Here is a 21,143-nt window from a genome sequence, read left to right as displayed (position 1 = left end):
AAACAGGTTGACAGGTTTTGTCAATATTCCATTGAGTGGTACTTTGACTGGAGCGTGCTTGTGATTCCGGACGACTATATTCCCAGATTTGGCCATTTGGGCATTTTTTGTTGTCTCCATTTGCGGTTTACTGTTGATTTTTTGCTCTAGTTACAAGGGAGGCTATACCAAAATTTTGTCAAAATTTGTTTGCCTGTTGTAGAGGCTTGTGAGCTTAACAATTTGCTCACTTTGTCTGCTTGAGATAGTGGTTTGCTCTAAGGTGGGAGAGTTTTGTGATCTCGAGCATTGTTTGCCATTGTTTGGCATGGCCATGAGAGGCGATTTTTCTTCACGGTGACTGACATGTTGGTATTGTGGCCACAAGGGGCATATTAGGCGCCGTTGCTTCATGCCTATGAGGCAGCGAAAGAGGCAGATGCATGGTGCTATTATGAGGACAGATGCTAGAGAGCATGCATGTGACGGGCACGTCACTTTTGAGTCTAGCTTGCCTTCAGACTACTTTGTGTCTTGGGATAGCACATTGTCTATGCGTTTTCTACTAGACGAGCATGCAGTTTTTCATGTGACGCCACATCGTGATTTGTTTTGCTCTTTCTAGAGTGGGAGACTTGGTTGTGTGCAGTTTGCTGATGGTTCAGCATATGACACAGAGGGTTCTGGAGATGTACGCATGTTCTTACCTAGCGGTGCATTCCTTAGGCTACGAGATGTACGTTATGTACCAGGACTCAACCAGAGTCTCATTTCAGTGCGTCAGCCTGCAAAGCAATGGACATCGTCAACTGCTTGGAGAGCGATCATTTTAGATGCATAGGGGATCACTGGTGATAGCCAGAGGTGCTAGGAGTGTCTGGTATACCCTTTGTATATTTCAGATACACGAGGCGGTGTAGTCTATGTGTATTTGCAGCCATGTTTGGAGCGAGAGACTAGACGTGTCTCTTTTGCGGATGTGCTGCATGGAGAGCAGGTTGTGCATTTGTCTTGTGGTGACGTTCACACAAACAGTGGTATCTCTGGGGATGCACAACTTTGTCGGTCATCAGTTGGGGTGACATCATTTGAGCCAGAGATCGATGCATTATTCTATGATGCGTCTAATACGTTTGAGGACACAGTGTCCTTCAGACAGCTATGTGTGATTGCAGTGGTGCTACTTTTTTGATTTTGCAGTCATTCCAGATATACCTTTGCCAGATGATGCTGACATGGTGATGCATAGTCAGGTGGTTCTTGATGAGGATGCATATGGCACTGAGGTTGCTGACAGGGATAGGCTGGCACACACAGTGCATGTTTCATCGGCTTTCGGGTCTCTCATGTCTGACCTTTTGGTCTCAAGACGTTATCTTGCTTATGCGGTTGGTGCATTTGCAATGGAAGTTGTCAGTCGTGTGATGAATGACACTGGCATTGTGCATTGTGGAGCTATGCAGGTCGTCACTCGATACCTGCATTAGGAGTCTCATCATAGCTCTAGCCCTAGTGGTATGCATCTTGCATCTACACTAGAGCATGTTTGGAGTGAGCCAGTGGGTATAGGTGAAGTCGCGGAGCGGAGCGTGGGTCGACTCTCTCTCTCTCTCTCTCTCACACACACACACACACACACACACACACACACACACACACACACACACAAAGTGAGCTTACACAATATAGTACGTAGAGAACTGTTAGAAGGGTTATCTCCCAATACCTTAGTATTCACAAAGTATATGTGAGTATATACAAAGAGTTAGAGGTAAGTGAGTTAGGCGGGCGGGCGGCCATATCCGCATAAGAGGCCACTTGGGCTTTAATCCCAACAACCTCCCACTTAAAGTCCAATGTGGCACTTTAAGTAACTGTAAATCTATGAACATAAATGTACAAAGATTTACATGGCTGCCATCTATCCAATGCCCAATAACTCACGACAATGCACAAAGCCCTCTCCTGGAAGTCCCTTTGTGAGTAGATCAGCAGGATTGTCCTTGGTGTGGATCTTCAGCAGTTGTATCTGCTTGTCTTCAAGTACTTCCCTAATGAAGTGATATTTGACATCAATATGCTTAGTCTTCGAATGGAACACTGGATTCTTTGCCAATTGTATAGCACTTTGACTATCACAATATAACTCTGGCATATCTACTTTGATTCCCAAGTCTGCAACCAATCTACCAAGCCAAATAGCTTCTTTGCATGCCTCATTTGCTGCAACATACTCAGCTTCTGTAGTAGACTGCGTAACACAATCTTGTAATCGAGATCACCATGATATGGCACCTCCAGCCAATGTAAAGACATAGCCTGATGTAGATCTCCTCTTATCCAAGTCTCCTGCATAATCTGAGTCAGTGTATCCTCTGACACTCAAATCCTGACTACCATAGCATATGCGCATACTCTTTGTATGTTTTAAGTATCTCATGATACCTTTCACTGCCTCCCAATGTTTCTTGCCGGGATTTGACATATATCTGCTAACCACTCCCACTACAAATGCAATATCCGGACGTGTAGCAATCATTGCATACATCAAACTACCCACTGCAGACGCATATGGAATCTTATCCATTTCAGCCTTTTCTTCCTCAGACACAGGACAATCTTGTTTGCTAAGTTTCACATATGGTGGCAATGGAACACTCAATGCCTTTCCCTTCTCCATATTGAAACGTTGCAAAACCTTGTCAATATACTTTGTTTGAGATAACCAAATCAACTTCTTTGATCTGTCTCTCTCAATGCGCATACCAAGTATATGACTTGCCTCACCCATGTCTTTCATGTCAAACGATTTTGCCATCTTTGACTTCAAAGCTGAAATTTCTTCCAAGTGTTTGCCAGCAATCAACATGTCATCCACATACAAAATAAGGATCAACCAACTGCCATCCTTAGCCTTCTTTGTATATAGACAGTGATCGAACTCACTACGTTTGTAGCCTTGAGAAAGCATAAACTGGTGGAACTTATGGTACCATGCCCTCGGTGATTGTTTTAAGCCATAAAGACTCTTTAACAACTGGCATACCAAATGTTCCATGCCTTTCTCAACAAACCCTTCTGGCTGCTGCATGTAAATTTCCACATCTAAATCACCATGCAAAAACGCTGTCTTGACATCCATTTGGTGCAACACCAAATCCAATATAGCAACCAATGCAAGAAAGCATCTCAATGTAGTCATCTTGACCACTGGAGAGAAGACTTCATCAAAGTCAATGCCTTGTTCTTGCTGAAAGCCCTTGGCAACAAGCCTTGCTTTGTACTTTGGCTGACTATCATGAGCGGTGATCTTATACCTGTAAACCCATTTACAAGGTAGAGCCTTTTTGCCCTGTGGTAATTTAATTAGCTTCCATGTCTGGTTTTTATGCAGAGATGTCATCTCTGACTGCATGGCCAACTGCCATTTTTTCGAGTCAACCACTTGTAATGCTTCCTTGTAACAAGATGGTTCTCCGCAATCTGTGAGCATGACATAATTTAGAGATGGCACATAACGATCAGGTGGTTTGGAGACACGCTCAGAACGTCTCACCACAACTGATTCTGCCTCTCTAGCCACTATAGGATGTTCCTGAGCCTGACCATGCTGTCTTGATGTGCTAGCACTAGGTCCATCTTCCCTGAAGACAACTCTTCTGATCTCCTCTGTCTTCTCTGGCTTAGCGTGAAACTTGGCTTCATTGAAATGCACATCATTGCTACGAATAAGCTTTCTGGACTCAGGATCCCAAAGCCGGTAACCCATCTCGCCTGATTCTCCGTAGCCAAGAAATATACACTTCTTGCTCTTTGGTTCTAACTTATATCTGAACTCCTTAGGAATATGGCTATAAGCTTCACAACCAAAGACTCTAAGATGCTTATACGAAGGTGCCTTGCATGTCCATAGCATCTCGGCCACTCCACTCTTATCCAGAACCCTACTAGGAGACCTGTTGATCAAATGGACTGCTGTAGCCACTGCTTCCGCCCAAAATCCATCAGGCAACTCAGCATTTGACAACATGCTTCTGACCTTCTCTTGTATGGTCCTATTCATACGTTCTGCAACCCCATTTTGTGAAGGATTATATGGTGCAGTAAGTTCCCGCTTAATCCCTTTTGCTTCACAAAAGTCTTGAAAAGCTTTGGAAACGTACTCTCCACCATTGTCAGTTCTCAAGCACTTCAGCTTCTGACCACTCTGATTCTCCACCAGCTGCAAGAATGTCTTAAAGACCTTGAGCACCTCATCCTTGTGCTTCAAGAAGTAAACCCATACTTTGCGAGAATAGTCATCTATGAATGTACAAAAGTACGCTGCTCCCCCTAGTGACAAACTAGGCATTGGTCCTCATAGATCACTGTGTACAAGAGCTAACCGTTCGTCCCTACGATTCCTCTTTGATCTGTGCGGTTCCTGTGTTTGCTTACCATAAACACAATGCTCACAAAACTCAAAATCTTGAAATGAAAAGCCAGGCAAATAACCATAATGAGAAAGTATTTCCATTCCTCTTTTTGACATATGTCCCAACCTTCGATGCCACAGTGACACACTTGGCTGTTCAATCACATTAATTACATGGTTTTTAACCTCTGAAACATGTAAAGTGTACAGAGTTCCTGACTTGCTGCCATGTGCTACAGTCATCGAACCTTTGGAGATCTTCCAAGCGCTGTTCCCAAAAACTGTCACATAACCCGCATCATCCAACTTCCCTGTACTAATCAAGCTCTTTCGGATTGCTGGAACATGTCTGACATTCCTGAGCCATAAAGAAGAGCCATTCTGAAACTTCAACTGCACATCTCCCACTCCAAGTATGTCACAAACCTGCTCATTGCCAAGTCTGACATAATCTTTAGTAGCCACATATGATGTAAACCACTCTTTGTGCGGAGAAACATGTAAAGATACCCCTGAGTCGATAATCCAATCACTCATAGCATGTCCATCCTCTGCAGTCAAGAAAACAGAATCAAGATTGCTTGTAAGGAAGATGTCACCAGCTGCTATACCAGAATCACTGTTTGAACCAGATCCTGTGACATTCACCTCTTCAATCTTCACTGAACTCTTCTTTTCATCTTGCTCAGAACTCTTTGTTTTTCCTTTTTCTTGTTTCCACTTCGTACAGTCTCGCTTCATGTGACCCTTCTTGCCACAATGGTAGCATTCTATGTCATCCTTTGACTTCGAATCACGAGACTTACTTCGGTTTTGTGCCTTCTTACCCTTCTTCTCTTTAAACTGTTGTCTCCCTCGAACGACCAAAGCACTATTGCCTTTGCCTTTGTCAATGTTCTTCCTGTTCACTTCCTCTGTGAGCAAGCTGCCTTCTACATTGGCACTTGTAAGACCTTCTGGCGCGACAGAATTACTTAACGCTGTACGAAAAGTATCCCAAATGTCTGGCAAAGTGATTAAGAGAAACATAGCCTTCACTGAATCTGGAAAGACTATCTCCTGTGCTGTTAACTGGCTGAAAATTGTGTGAAATTCATTCAGATGATTTGACATGGCTGTCCCTTCCTTCATCTTCAAATCCACTAATTTCTTGAGCCAGTAAATTTGAGAAGCAGCACTTTGTTTCTCGTACATACCACATAGCTTTTGCCATACGCCATACGCTGTAGTCTCTTCTGCTACGTTGAAGTAAACATTTTCTGCCAGTGTCAGCATGATTGTGGAACAAGCTAACTCGTCAAGCTCTTCCCACTCATCTTCAGCCATACCTTCTGGTCTCTCCCCTTTGAGCTTCAGTGGCTTCACTTGTTTTTTCTGCACCAAAACCTGCCAAATCTGCTTCTTCCAGAATGGAAAGTTTGTGCCATCCAGCTTCTTTATGTTGTAAAGAGTCTCACTTTGAGAAGATGCCATATCTGCCAAACTGCTTACTCCTGAGAAAAATCCGGCAGAGTTTCCCCTGTAAACTGGCCTCTGTACACAGTAAACAAGATGTAATCAACAAGCTGAACACCTCTCCTCAGGAACTGTCAGTATTTTGAAATTTTTTGACAGAGTCTCCCCTATAAACTGAGCTCTGGGAACCAAAAGATAGCTCAAAAAACAATCATAAATAGCTGACCAGTGACAAATCTAAAAAATCTCTGTAATATGCTGTCCTGTAAGCATACACTGTCTCCTCTCTGGGCGATGACAGAACCTGTATCTGTCTCAAGACTGAACCCTGAACAATGCCTCAACGGCCTGACGCATAAGATGCAATCCAGTGTCTACACAAAGTCATACATCCTAAGGGATAAAAGTCGCCGAAGAGGATGCGTGTAGAGGGGAACTCCAGCAACCTAATCCACCTCACACTGGGTAACCCAGCCCCCAGTTCTTGGCTTCAAAAAACCTCACACACGACCCTCAGATGGCTCAGCAAACTGCCCAGAACTAGCATACATCCTATAATAGACCAATCACTGTCCTATGACAGCTGCGGCGGTCTGTCTGCTAGCGTGACTCACAACTAGCAGACCCACAATCACAGTACATCAATCTGCAATACATGCCAGTGGTGTCAAGCCGTCGTATGGCCACACCTCCCCTGGAACCTGGCAAGCACAAGAAGTAACAATGCAACCTGCAATATATATATCTGATGATATATATGTGTACCTGGTCTATAGATGATGCTCTGAAGACTAATGAGTGATGTATGTCGATGCCGATATTGATGTCGGCCACCTCCTGCTTGCCAATCTACACAAGACGGATTTCTTTGCGGCTGAAATCTATCTTCTGCTGTAGTGCTCAGAACGAAATTCTGAGGGCATAAACGGCTTCGAAAGGGGGGTAAAACCCGAGGTCACCTGATGGAAACGCTCCCGGAACGCCGAGTGTGAATTTTCGAACTCCGGATCCAGAATCTGCCGGAAAAGTGTGTGCGCGCGCGATTGCGCAAATCCGCACTGAACCAAGGCTCTGATACCAATTGAAGTTGCGGAGCGGAGCGTGGGTCGACTCTCTCTCACACACACACACACAGTGAGCTTACACAGTACAATACGCAGAGAACTGTTAGAAGGGTTATCTCCCAATACCTTAGTATTCACAAAGTATATGTGAGTATATACAAAGAGTTAGAGGTAAGTGAGTTAGGCGAGCGGGCGGCCATATCCGCATAAGAGGCCACTTGGGCTTTAATCCCAACAATAGGTTGAGAGCCATCTTCTCTCACCTCTTGTATATACTAGTTGTAGGCTAGTCTTCTCGCCACTTATCGGTACACATCCTTTAGTGGGAGAATGTTAGGTAAAGGCGGTGTGCCTCACCGTGCTTTGCTCGTGTTCGTCGGCCAGTGTCCGACTGCCCACATTTATCTCCTTATTCTTTATACATACAACGAATAAGGAGCTCTTACTCACATTCTCACATGGTGCTCACACAATGAGATTTGGGAGCTCCACCCACATCCTGTGTCGTGCTCTCTCTCTCTCTCCCTCTCTCCCCTTCGCACTCTCTGTGCACGCGCACCGTATCTACGCACTAACAACAATGCACTGTTCTATCATGCGTTTGATACATTTGAGGACGACAGTGTCCTTCAGATAGCTGTGTGTGATTGCAGTGGTGCTGATTTTTTGGTTTTGCTGTCATTCTCAACAGATATGCCTTTGCCAGATGATGCTGACATGGTGACGCATAGTTAGGTGGTTCTTGATGAGGATGCATATGGCACTAAGGTTGTTGACAAGTATAGGCTGGCACACATCGTGCATGTTTCGTCGCCTTTCGGGTCTCTCACGTCTGACCTATTGGTCTCGAGACCTAATCTTGCTGATGCGGTTGGTGCATTTGCAATGGGAGTTGTCAATCGTGCGATGACTGACATTGGCATTGTGCATTGTGGAGCTATGCCGGTCGCACTTGATACCTGCATCAGGAGTCTCATCATAGCTCTAGCCCTAGTGGGTATGCATGTTGCATGTACACTAGAGCATGTTTGGAGTGAGCCCGTGGGCATAGGTTGAGAGTCGTCTTCTCTCACCTCTTGTATATACTAATTGTAAGCTAGTCTTCTCGCCACTTATCGGCACACAATCTTTAGTGAGAGAATGTTGGGTAAAGGCGGTGTGCCTCACCGTGCTTTGCCCGTGTCGGTCGCCCAGTGTCCGACTGCCCACATTTATCTCCTTATTCTTTATACATACAAAAAATAAGGAGCTCTCACTCACATTCTCACATGGTGCTCACACAGTGAGATTTGGGAGCTCCACCCACATCCTATGTCGTGCTCTCTCTCTCTCTCTCTCCGTCTCTCCCCTTCGCACTCTCTGTGCACGCGCACTGCATCCGCGCACTCACAGTCCATATGGCCAAATTTTTCAGATATTGGTGTATACCAAATTGCCTCTAAAGTCTCAAACTCTCTAATATGTTGTTGTCCGTATCAACATTGGTATCGTATCATTGGTATAAATGCCGTATAATATTCATCAGAATATATGATGAAATGAGCGTTAGTATACCCATAAAAAAAAGCGTTAAAAAAAATATTATTCTAGTGCTGAAAACATCACACATACTGATGCCTATTCCAAGGACCATTTCGGCGCCTATTTCGAAGGTCATTTCGGCGCCTATTCAAACACCTATACCCGCGCCAGAACCTGGATTTTTTTTTTGGGCACAGAGGGTTGGGATCTGATGCTGTATGTACTATAGCACTAGGAATCAACCCTCTGTGCCCAAAGGAAGAGTGCAAAAGCAACCACACTCCACCTACATTTTGACGTTGTTAGCGTACAAACGACAAGAAAAACGAGAGCCTCTATAGCCTTGCACGAGTCACACCGTCGGAAGGAATAACTATTATGTCGCCAAAACACCTGTAGAGATTTATGAAAAAACCTTCAAGCATGGAACACACTCAAAATTAGGAGAAACTCATCATGACAAAGCTCGTCTCGTGGAGATGTCCATAGAGTATCCATAGGCAAAAATTAGATGAAAGGTGAAAGAGTTATGGCACTCGAAAACGGGGGTGTACTCTTTCTTGCTAAAAAATGAGCTCTTTTGAAGTTATACTGGTGTTGCAACTATTAAAATGGGGGTCCTTGTTATCTTTTATCCCAAAAAATTTCTCTCTCTTTTTAGTCGACAAGGCTTTCTTTGTAGGCATCTTTTAATTGGCTCATTTTTGGCCTTCTTTGGGCATAAAATGAGGTGTCGGTGACCCTTCGGCCAAGGAATGGGGTGGGGGCAAGTGGTTGGGGACCAAAATTTGAACCAAGTGCCTGTCCAGTTGAGTGAGAACCCAAAAAAGGCACCTTTTCTCCCCCATGAAGCCCACGAGCCCCTCCATGGCCAAGCCTTGAGAGCTCCTCTCACTTTGATACACCCATAATGGGCTCTCCCTTTAGCCTATATACCCCCCATTCCCCTTTTTTGCCTTCTCATGTGGGATAATTCCCATGCCACATGGCAACATCCTCCTAACTCCTTCAAGCTCAATAAATTTCCAGTTTCTTCCCAAAGCAGAAGAACCACAACATAACTTGCTGCTCTAGTCACCGAATGACACACCGTAACACACGGCTTGAAGCCCATCATCTTGGCTACTTATAGAAATCTTAAATCTCAGCATTTCCAATTCCAATTATCAAGTTGGCCCAATTGTCTTTGTTGTATGCACCTGCAATCACTTTTTAAGTTGAGACCGCCCACTTTGGATGCTCATAACTCATGTTGTACATGTCCGATTCACGAGCTATCAAGCACGACTAAAAATATTTATTAAAAACCATGTCTTGGGAGCTTGAACAACCCAAAACATCAGCACCCAAGCCTAGAAAAATCACACCTTTGTACATGAATTTTTACAGGGTCACTTCGAAAATTTGCTGGGCTATGTACACATAGATACATGAGTCTAGTGGGCAAGGTTTTTGGCATGGCCTAGTGACTTTATGCTCATCCAGAAAACGCCTGACATAGCTTGCTAACCCCTCCGTAGCCTGCTTGATAATTCATGACAATCAGAGGTTTCTAGGGTGAACAACTGTTGCAACTCATTCCTAGAAACCTCATTTACATTCTCACATGTTTTTACACTGTCTTCCTCCATTGAAAGCATTTCATCTGTCACAATTGTCATCAAACATGCTAGATATTTCTTCAACTCTGTAACCGATAACATGGTATTTATGCTGTGCACCACCCAAATCTGCCAACTGATATGTCCCATTATCAAACTTGTTCACAATAGTAAAAGGACCTTCCCACTTAATTTGAAACTTTGTTTGGAAAATATTGTTTAACTTACTATTGTATAGTGACACAAGATCACCCTTTTCAATTCCCTTATCCTTCACACATTCATTAGCCTTTTGCTGAGCCTTCTTTGACACTTCTTTATAACAGTTTAAAGCCAAAACTCTGTCCAATTTCAAACATTGTAAAGTCTATAACCTCTTTTGCCAAGTATCTTTTTGCTTTTCATCTCCCAATGACAACGATTTAAGTGCAGGAATCTCCACTTCAATTGGCAATAATGCTTCCTTGCCATAGACCAAGGGGTGAGGAGAAAACCCTGTGCTTGTTTTGATAGCAATTCTAGGCCCATAATGCACAAGGCAACTCTGAATCATCTTTGTCAAGATTTTTACCAACTCTCCATTGAACCTCTCATTGAGACCGTTGCATTGTAAGTAACAAGGAGAACTGTAGCTGTGCTGTATATTGAGCTTTTCGCATAGGAAATCAAACAATTCTCCTCTAAATCTCGATCCTCTATCAGAAAGTAATTCTAATGGCACACCAAATTTGCAACATACATGATCATATACAAACTTCCCCATTTCCTTACTAGTAATCTTTTTGACAGCTTTGGCTTTTGCCCATCGTGACAAATAATTCACTACTGTCAAGATCTAGGCATTCCTTTTACTAATCATGGCTAAGGGTCCAATAGCATCAAGACCCCATTTTTTGAACACATCAAAAGCTAGAATTGTTTTTCTTAATTCGAGCTTCAAAATTCCTCTTCGCATTTTTTGACATGGAAAACAAGACTTGCGCCAACGGTTAACATCCCATTGAACACTTGGCCACACATAGCCTTCTTACAAAATTTTATGCAACACGATCTTCATGGCAAAATGGCCTCCATAAGATCCCTCATGATTTTCTTCTAAAATCTTGTAGATTTCCTCTTTCCAGGGCACACGGCGCAAAACCAAATCACTTCCTTTCATGTAAAGTAGATCATCAAGCATTTTGTACTTAGCTTTTTTTATAAAAGCATATTTTTTGGAGGATGGTAGACCTTCAGGTAAAACACTTGTCAATGGAAAATCCATCTCCTTTGATAACACTTCCCTCCCATGATATAAAGGGGCATTTTTCTTCAACACAAACACACAAGTGATCATTTCTTGGGCAACATCATGAGCTTCTTCATTTTGAGACCTCTCAATACGCTGCAGATTCCATGCTTCAAACTTTTTGAGCAACAATTTCACCTTAAAACCTAAATTCTTCAGTTTAGGATTCGTATTTTCCATACTCCCAATACTTGCTTCATGACCAATAAGGCTTCTTCTTTGATCTGTAAGCGTCTAATCCCAAACTGCAAGCAGATGTGCTAACCACCTTCAAAAGCCATGTATTATGATTGCATCAAGTTTTAGCCGTTGTTTCCTTACAAGTTTTCCTTGTGCATCATAAATGACAATGCCTCCCAAAGAAGCATCATGACTTCTTCGATAAGAGCCATCAAAATATAATAGCGAAGCATTAGATATGGCAAGAGTCTTGACCTCTTCTTTTGCACTACCTCTTCCTTAACTAGAATAGGAGTATCTTTATAAGTGAGTAAATTTACCAGGGTAGCCCGAGTACTCTCTGCTACCAAAAAGGTGAACTAAAAATCCTAGAGTTCAATAATCCATTTCATAACTTTTTTTGATATATTCGAATTATTGAACAATTGAGAAGCAATGAATAACTGGTGAGAAAAGTGAACAAGTTTTGCAACAAGTAATGTATGAATCGTATGCAAGCATAAACCATGCTGGTCATCACCGGGGAATCCCAATCCCCGAGCGAGCACTTCCGAGCAAAGATGAAATCGAGCAAGAATACACAATGAAAGACCATATCAACACCTTTCCCCCCCCTTCCCCCCTCTCCCCCCCCAAAACTCATAGTGCACGTGGTGAGTGAATTTTATTAGCATAACCAAGAGAGTACATTTTTTTGCCATACTCATGACGAACCATGACATCTTCAAGGGAACAGAGATACATTTGTTGATATGGGAGCCACCCCACAACAATGGATGAGCCCATATCTTTACCCATGCAAGTCAGCCATTGCGGAACCTATGGACATGTTCCAGTCATCAGAGTTCATTTGTTTCCCCATTGGCAATGAATAACCTCTTGCTTTCTTGTATTATCTTTGTGAACTTAGCTGTTTCCATGGTGTTCTTAAAGATCCGATAGTTCCTTGCCTTCCAAACATGTTTGAAGTAACAAAATGATCTCATGATTGGTGTTGCGATGAGTAGCACTTGTATCTTGAATGCCTTCCCTTCCAAGAAGAGATCATTCTTGAAGAATCCTATTTTCTAGGTCTTTTGAACCCATTTGCAAATCGTCCTTGCAAGGCTACAAATTGACAAAATCTCTTTGAAAAGGTGAGGGAAGTCTTCACTAGCCGTTCTGCATTGCAAGCATTTATCTGAAACCAATTCCCCCGGTGCAAACCTTTATCCCAATCTGCATGGCTCCCCATAAAACCTTACATAAGAAGACCTTCATCCCATGTAGCCATAGACCATATCAACACCTTAATAGTTCCTCTCAGAGGATAGGGTAGAAAAATAAACCCGTTCTTTATCAAATAGTTTCAAACAAAAGAACCATACTTGTACTTTGATGCCTTCACACACACATTGACACATATTCATAAGCACATATATAAAATGTTTCTAGCAGTGAGATAGTTAACACTAATTCCAAGAACAAGTTGATAAAATCAACTCCAGAGGCTTGGGGAAATTCTATGGAACACTTTGGGCAAACTATTGCTCGACAATACTTCATGAAATATTGCTCGACAATACTTCATGAAATATTGATACATATTTACAAATGCATACGTAAAATGTTGCCAACAATGAAATCCTCAACATGAAATATGAGAACCTAGAAGGTGGTGCAAAAGAGTTTTTACTCGATATCTTAGACTTTGCATGCAATGAAATGAAAAAAAGCAAACGATTCGCAGTCCAAGTGGCGAGGTGGAAAATCTCTCTCTCTCTCTCTCTCTCTCTCTCTCTATATATATATATATATATATATATATATATATATATATATATATATATATATATATATATATATATATATATATATATATATATATATATATATATATATATATATACACATATGCATATATATATATATATATATATATATATATATATATATATATATATATATATATATATGCATATGTATATATAGATGTGTTGCTTGATCTGTAGGCGACAGATCCCTCTCTCGTCCACTAATGCCATGCCTCATTATTTTAGGCATGTGCCATTGCCAGGGTAAAGCTTAGCTTCTAATGGTGAGCTCAGTGCTCATTATTTTTAGCTCTTCACTGGTATGCTTTCTACCATAGCCGTACCTCGGTGAGAGTGCAAGCTTTGTCCTACCCTGCCTTATCTCTATCTTGTCCAATACACTGTCCTGACGGCATCCCCATGACTCTAGCCGCATCGATGCGGCAATGCAAGATTGCATATATCACTAAGCTTCCCAAAATAGGTATGTTTGACCCTTTCATTGGTCGACATCTCAAGATAACCAATAATCGTGCAATTGAGATTCCTGGGGCTGATGGGATAAGAGCAATCCATGCCTTGTTTTGGGCTAGACTGCCATTATTGAGATCATTGCCCAAATGGTTGCTCGTGGTGCATATTTTTATGAGGCCATAGCTACAAAGAGGATTGTTTGAAAGATTATTGCAAGCTCACGAGCTGGGGAAGAATTTCAAAAATGCTTGAAGAAGCGATATAAGACTAGTGCAAGGGCAAGGCAACATCATCCTTTTTTCGTAGCTGAAGTGCAGGAGTCTTGAGAAGAGGTTTAGACAAGGCCGACATCTTGTGGTGAACTTGATTAATGTATTGAAAGCCAATCTAGAAGGCTGTTGCACTGGAATGTCAATTCCGCTAAGTGCAAGTACTCACTACCTCCATAGACGAGGCTATCTTGCAAGGACTCAGGGAGCGCTGTGAAGAGCATTGTCCCTTTGCAGTTGTCAACCGATTTGAAGCCGAGCACTTCCTAGGGATGTACAAATCCACGTTCTCTCCCTCCTCATTGTACATTTTTCGATACCAGACTCCTCCTCGCAGGGTCTCCTCTCTCTCTCTCTCTCTCTCTCTCTCTCTCTCTCTCTCTCTCTCTCTCTCTCTCTCTCTCTCTCTCTCTCTCTCTCTTTGAGCCGGCTCAAAGTTCAATCTCATATCATTCAAAAAATGAAGTCTCCATGGCTCAAATGAAAAAAGAAAGAAAGTGCATAAGCTTTGCGAGACTCCAAAAGACCCAAACTACACTACACTTATCATTGGGCTGCACAATATTGTTCCCAATCCCTCCTAAGATTCACTCGCAGCCACCAAATTGAGCAAAGCAAGGCTTGCTGATGGGGAATACCTTGCTCTATGAGAGCTCTTTTCACGTCTTCGACATGCTTCGCGTCAATCCCACCAGAATATGTTGACGTATAATTATGCAGCACCTTTGCCCAAACCTCTTCTATTCGTCCACGGGCATCTGAAAGAGAGTCATATTTCCCAAGTTCCTTAGCAAGAAACTCACGAAACTGAGGAGATACCCTATTAGCAAAATCTGATGACACAGCTGTGGAGAGAAGGGGATTTTTGGAGGTGATGGGTCCCTGTGGTCGCAGTGTTAGATCCAATCGTCGGCTTTCGAAGCACGGACGGTGCGCTGATTTACGCGACGCATGTTGGCCATGACAAGCCTCACAGATGGACGACGAACAAGTAGGCACACGCGTGAACGCTATGGAGGCCGCCCCTCCTTACTCCGAACACACTTCACCACAAGAGAGAGAGAGAGAGAGAGAGAGAGAGAGAGAGAGAGAGAGAGAGAGAGAGAGAGAGAGAGAGAGAGAGAGAGAGAGAGAGAGAGAGAGAGAGAGAGAGAGAGAGAACTTAGACCTCCACATCGATGCGGATAGGAATGAGGTTCTCTGTTGTTGGCCTGAAAGACAAGGCAAGCGCAAGCTGCACCATGGAGGTCCTGCGAGGTGCTTTGCTAGCCTACGTTATTGCTTGATGCTGCACAAGATGTTCTCTTTCTTGCGCAAGAAGCTGAGGTTGGCCAATCTGGGCCGCCCTATCTCAAAATTCAAGGACAGGCGGTGATGGTCTCTCTCTCTCTCTCTGTGCTTGGGCGACATGTTAAGAGGAGTAGATATTACAGAGGCACGAGGGCTGGGCGAGAATGGAGAAATGCGACAGAGAAGAGCGAGCAATACCATCGCCAAGTGCAACTGTTTGGGAGCAACGCTCTCTCTCTCTCTCTTTCTCTCTCTCTCTCTCTCTCGCACGCACGCTCTTTCAGACAATTTTTTTAGAGAGAGAGAGAGAGAGAGAGAGAGAGAGAGAGAGAGAGAGAGAGAGAGAGAGAGAGAGAGAGAGAGAGAGAGAGAGAGAGAGAGAGAGAGCAGGTTCACATGCTTAAGTCGAGGTTTGGGAAAAATCAAAGGAAATTCTTCAAAATAACATGCATCTTTTACAATTTAACTCTATTTTTTTGAATTTTCAAAGCGGCTATTTTAATTTCTCAATCGACTCAATGCTAAGATCCGAGTCTCATTGTATTTTAGCAAGATTAATAAAACTAAGTGAATTAAGTAAATTGTGGCCTTGCACTTGAACTATATATTAGCACAATGAAGGGGGCGCCTCACTCTGTATTAATTCCAGGGCTAGCTAGCTAGTATGTAGGTGGAAGTTACCAGCATGGCCGGTCGTGACCCTTTCAAAGCTCGCATGTAGGTGTAGTGGTTGAGAATTGAGATCCCTAACACGTAGTGCTAGGTTTGAAGCTTGCGTGTGAAAACCATGTGGACCTTTTTGGTCAGCTCCATGCTAGCCGGTTCATTTGACTGCGAGACTGGTTTCGACTGCTTGCCACGATGGCAAGCAAGCCAAAATATAACCAATGCCAATGAAGGGAACATGAAGCCGAGATCTGTGCAGTGCTGCAAATGCAGCTTTTTTTGTCTACATTACTAGTATTACGTGGCATTTGTGTTTCAATATAGGGCAATGGTTGCCTTTGATTCTAGAATTAGGAGACATTTTCCCTTTCTTCTCATTTTTGTCTTCAGCTACGGGCTAGCGGGATTGCTTTTTAAGGATTGATTTTGCTAAAGTTATAAATTTCTAGCAAGACTCGGCTCTATGTTGAGGTACACTTTTCCTGAACATTGGCTTCAATGGTTGTCCATTTGTGTGCAACTGACAACCAGCCATGTTACGTTCCCGTGAGAACTGCAAGCAATTGTGTGATTTAAATTTTGTGAGAGCCCAAAAGAATATATCACAAGTTTCACTTTGCTTGTCATTGTTGGTGGTTCCCAGCCTGCTCCACCATTGCACCTAGGAGCAGGGTCGCAACTGGTTGCCAACCAGTTTACATCCTTTAAAAAAAAAAAACATCTCATGGAAACTAAAAAAGTTCTCAATTGGTTTCCACCCTACCTTCACGTGAACTGGCCTAGAGAACTCTGAATACTCGAAGAGGCAAGAACTCTTTCAGAGAATTTTGGAGAGAGAGAGAGAGAGAGAGAGAGAGAGAGAGAGAGAGAGAGAGAGAGAGAGAGAGAGAGAGAGAGAGAGAGAGAGAGAGAGAGAGAGAGAGAGAGAGAGAGAGAGAAATCTAATCATCTTCTCTTACTTATTAGCACTCTTCCTGGTGGATGGACATGGTAGCTCTTGGTTTGGCAAGTCCCTATTATTTGCAAAACAATGCGTTGTCAATACGATGCAACCCTTTCCCTCATCCAGCTAGCAAGATTTCCTTACCACCTTCTCTTAAGCAGAAACAAGCTCAAAAGAGACTGAAGTTTGTTGCAAACAAATTATGGCCTTCTTGACATTTGCTCGATTTGCTAGCAATGGTGACATGTATAATAATGACTAGATTTGTATAACCATGCTTTTGGGGAGCAATGGTGCTGACATTTATTGTTTGGGTTTAGAGAAATATCTCTCTCTCTCTTATCTCTCTCTAGAAAAGAATACATATACCTGAGCAACTCACTTAATAACTTTGCTCGGTTTTGAGCTTGCTCGGATAAGTTTGCTTGATGTTTGGTAGAACTCGTCATCACCAATTCAATTTCAGAGTTATCTCTTTCATGAGGAGTCTTGACTCTACTAGCATGATGAACATGCTTCATGTACTGAGATTCTTTCCCTCTTTGCAATAACACGGCCCCAATGGCGTCATCTCCCACCGATGGGTTAACATAAAACTCTTTTTCCCAGTCAAGAGCTTGCATAATGGGCAGTGTACTCAAAACTTCCTTGACTCTATCAAAAACATCGTCACAGTCACGAGATCACTCCAAGGGATCATTCTTAATTGCTTGCTTCAATTGATACTATAGTTGTGATGCCAAAGGTATGAAACGAGACAGATATTTAAGCTTCTGTATGAAAGCGGCCAACTGTTTGGTATCTTTTGGGGATGACAAAAACAACAAAGCCTCTACTTTCTCTGGATCTGCTTCAATCTCTTTTTCTGACATCACATGTCCAAGAAGCTTCACACTTGGCTGTGCCAAATGACATTTTTTAGGGTCCAATTGACCCCCACATTCATCATACCTTGCATAAGTCATTTCAAGCTTTTGAACATGCTCTTTCCTTGAGCTGTATACAGAGAAATCATCTATGAATCCTTTGACAAACTTCCCAAGGAACGGGGTAGGGACTCACTTTTCTTTCAAAAGTTCCAGGCCCATTTGTCAAATCAAAAGGAAGGCAGCAAAAGTAGAAACAACCCCATGGTGTGATAAAAGTAGTCTTTTTCCGGCCTTCATGAGCAAGAATAAGCTGAAAATATCGTGAATAACCATCACAGACACTGTATCTTTAAAAGCTAGCCACTACATCTAAAAGTTGATCAATGAAAGGTAAAGGGTAAGGGTTCTTTCTTGGTCACTGCATTTAATGGCTTATAATCAACACAAACTCTCCAACGCCCATCTTTCTTTAGAGTGACCACTATAGGGCTCACCCATTCAACATTATCAACTGGCACAATGAACCTTGCATCCAAAAGTTTATCCACTTCTTCCTTTAAAGCATTCATTTGCTCCTTACCCATCCTTCTTAATTTCTGTCGTATTGGCTTTGCCCCTTCAACTAGTTCGATCTTCACAGGAGCCCCAACAAAACCCCTTATTTCTTGATATGAAGTGATGAAAAGATTTGAAAACCTGTCTAACATTGTTAAGTACTCCCTTCTTTCCCTTTGTGTCAAATCAGTACTCATTATATTTTGAATCAACTCCTTCTTCACTGGTAACTCCTCTTTAGGTTGCATCAACTCCTCAAGTTGCTCTAAATGGCTTGAAGCATTTATATCCCCTGCCACTTGCAATACTTCACCAATTCTCTCTTCTCCTCATTCAACAACAAGAAGACACTTCACCCTCATCACTGGAACTAGAAGTAGTGCTACTTTTTGAGTCTCCAGAACTGTCTTCACTAGTAACTTCGGATTCATCATTTTCACTCACATCTTCTAGTGCCAAAGGTTGCTTGGTAGACATATCAAATATCCTCTTTTCACACTTCCTGCCATACACACAGATTGTGCCCTTGTCCCAATCTTGCACAAGACCAACAACTCTCAACCAAGGTCGTCCCAAAATGAGAGGAAAAGCTCCCAGTCCAGCTGACATAACATGAAAGGTTACTATAAGCTTCACATTAAAACCTTCAACTTCCAAATTCTTAATCAGCCCCAAACACTTCACTTTGGCATGGTTTGCTAGTCAAATCCAAAACACAGAGTTACTGTATGTAATGAGACCCAATCTCTTGTCACATGACTGTGTGATCACACAAACTTGAGCACCTCCATCACTGTAGGCATCTCCCATGCCCACACCTTTGTGCCAAGTGTTTACCACATGACAAATGTTAACTCTCCCACAACCAACACTGTGACTTATCCATGCTTCGGCTCTTTCTCTAGATTCACTAATGACTTCCACTACCTCTTAAGTTTGGGCACCATATTCATCAGCTGTCCAATCTACTTTCCTCCGAATCAGGTCTTCCTTTAAACTATAAGTTGTTTGGCCTTCTCCCAAAGTTAAATCTGCTACTTCAAACCGTCTATGAGGTCTTCTCTTCCTCTTGGCTTTCGCATCTTCACCCTCTTTCTCTTTTTCTTTCTTTTTGCTAGGACTTGGAGCGACATAGCCTTCCCTCTCTCTTTTGCCCACGCTCTCTCTTTTGCCCACGGGAAACACATCTACTTCTTTCTCTTCAACCGCACAATACCCACATGACCACCAGAGGTTGAGGCCTAATTTTCCTGTTCAGTACCTTGATATCCCCATATATCCAATGCATAATCATTAGCCCTATTAGGAATCTACTGGGGGAGTGGGAACATATCACCTCCTATCCTTGTTGGCTTTGAACAATAAGTGCTAATGTGAATAAGTTCACCACAGTTATAATAGGTAGGGATGAACCTCCTTTGTTGCTCAAAGACGCCTTGTCCACGACCCGCATTCACATTTGGCTGAGCTTCACATGCATGGGCCATTCCTCTACCACGACCACCTCCAAGAACATTGAGTTGCAATCTTGCATCATGTCTGCATATTTTGCCGTAACTGTTCAGTATTAGCAATCCTTTGAGCAGTTGGGCTCAGCCTCTACTTGATTTCCCTCATTTTGGCCACCATTACTTTGCACAAGGACCACTTTTCCATACTCATTAAGTCTTTGAGACTTCCATTCTTTCTCCCTAGAGATAGTGACTGCTTCCTCAAAAGTAACGGTCCTTTTCAGCTCAACTTTGAACTTTAGACTTTCTTTAAGCTTGCCACAAAACGGTCCTTCTTTAACATGGATGAAGGGATTTCATTTCCCAAAGATCGGGCCCATTTATCCCATAAACGGGTGGACTGCATGATAAAATCATCAACACTTTGATTAACCTTTTGAGGTTACCCCAAATTTCATGCCAAACTTCAGCAGGTACTTCAATGGATCTGTACTGCGCCAAAAAATCTTGCTTCACACGATTGTAGTCCAAAACCACCCCTGGAGTTTGTGCTTGCACCAGCTCTTCATGATTTTGTAACCAAACATCTTGTAAACTGTATTGTAGCAGCCGCAACAATATAGCTTGGTCTAGTATATTTCGCAGTAACCAATTGACTTCCAATTTTTCAATAAAAGTTTGTGCATTCTTGTTAGGCAATCCTTGAAATTGTGGAAACTTGTCCGCCATGTTTGATTGCCACAAAAACACTTACATGTGACGTCGAAAGCTCAAGGGATGTCGATGGATTGCTCCAGTACCTAATCCACCTCACATTGGGTAACTCGGCCCCCATTGCTTGGCTTCACAAAACCTCACGACCCTCCAAAGGCTGCAATCCAATTACACGACCACCTCAGGTGCTATCCACAATTTGCACATGCATAGGTGGTTGTCCATAAAGATCCACATTCTCTACTTGCAAAATATACATATTTCACAAGAATTGGAGCATAGGAGTACTTGCTCCTCGGTGGGGGAACCAAAATGATGTTAGCATGCAAACGACAATAAAAACATGAGCCTCTATAGCCTTGCACGAATCACACCGTCGAAAGAAAGAACTATTACGCCACCGAAAACTTCTGTGATAAACACCTGTAGAGATTTACAAGAAACCCTTCAAGCATGGAACACACTCAAAACTAGGAGAAACTGAGGACATCATGACAAAGCTTGTCTTGTGGAGATGTCCATAGAGTATCTATAGGCAAAAAACAGATGAAAGGTGAAATATGGCCGCTCGAAACCCGGGGTGTACTCTTTCTTGCTAAAAAAAGAGCTCTCTGGAA

The 21,143-nt window shown here is 42.6% G+C and overlaps 1 protein-coding gene across 1 annotated transcript; it reads right to left on the bottom strand.

The window, feature by feature from the left end:
• Positions 1 to 14,584: 14,584 nt before the first annotated feature.
• Positions 14,585 to 20,541, bottom strand: LOC147456707 (uncharacterized). Its single transcript, XM_086513879.1, has 3 exons — positions 20,246 to 20,541; positions 19,749 to 19,900; positions 14,585 to 15,063 (listed from the first exon to the last, which is right to left on the bottom strand). Exons 1-3 carry the CDS (start codon positions 20,539 to 20,541, stop codon positions 14,585 to 14,587), a joined length of 927 nt encoding a protein of 308 aa, XP_086370005.1.
• Positions 20,542 to 21,143: the final 602 nt, after the last annotated feature.

The sequence above is a fragment of the Adiantum capillus-veneris genome, chromosome 6, assembly GCF_014529385.1.
Source record: "Adiantum capillus-veneris isolate H3 chromosome 6, ASM1452938v2, whole genome shotgun sequence".
NCBI classification, from domain to species: domain Eukaryota; kingdom Viridiplantae; phylum Streptophyta; class Polypodiopsida; order Polypodiales; family Pteridaceae; genus Adiantum; species Adiantum capillus-veneris.
Note: the sequence above shows the minus strand (reverse complement) of the source record. Positions and strands in the feature narration are given on the sequence as shown.

Bases quoted from the DNA above. Each gene is read 5' to 3' on its own strand.
- LOC147456707 (XM_086513879.1), bottom strand. From the start codon at position 20,541: ATGGCGGACAAGTTTCCACAATTTCAAGGATTGCCTAACAAGAATGCA. The intron at 19,901-20,245 runs GTTAATCAAAGT...CAAAATATGCAG, and splicing joins ATTTGGGGTAACCTCAAAAG to ACATGATGCAAGATTGCAAC. The intron at 15,064-19,748 runs GTGAACTTATTC...CGGAGTAAGGAG, and splicing joins CCCTACCTATTATAACTGTG to GGGCGGCCTCCATAGCGTTC.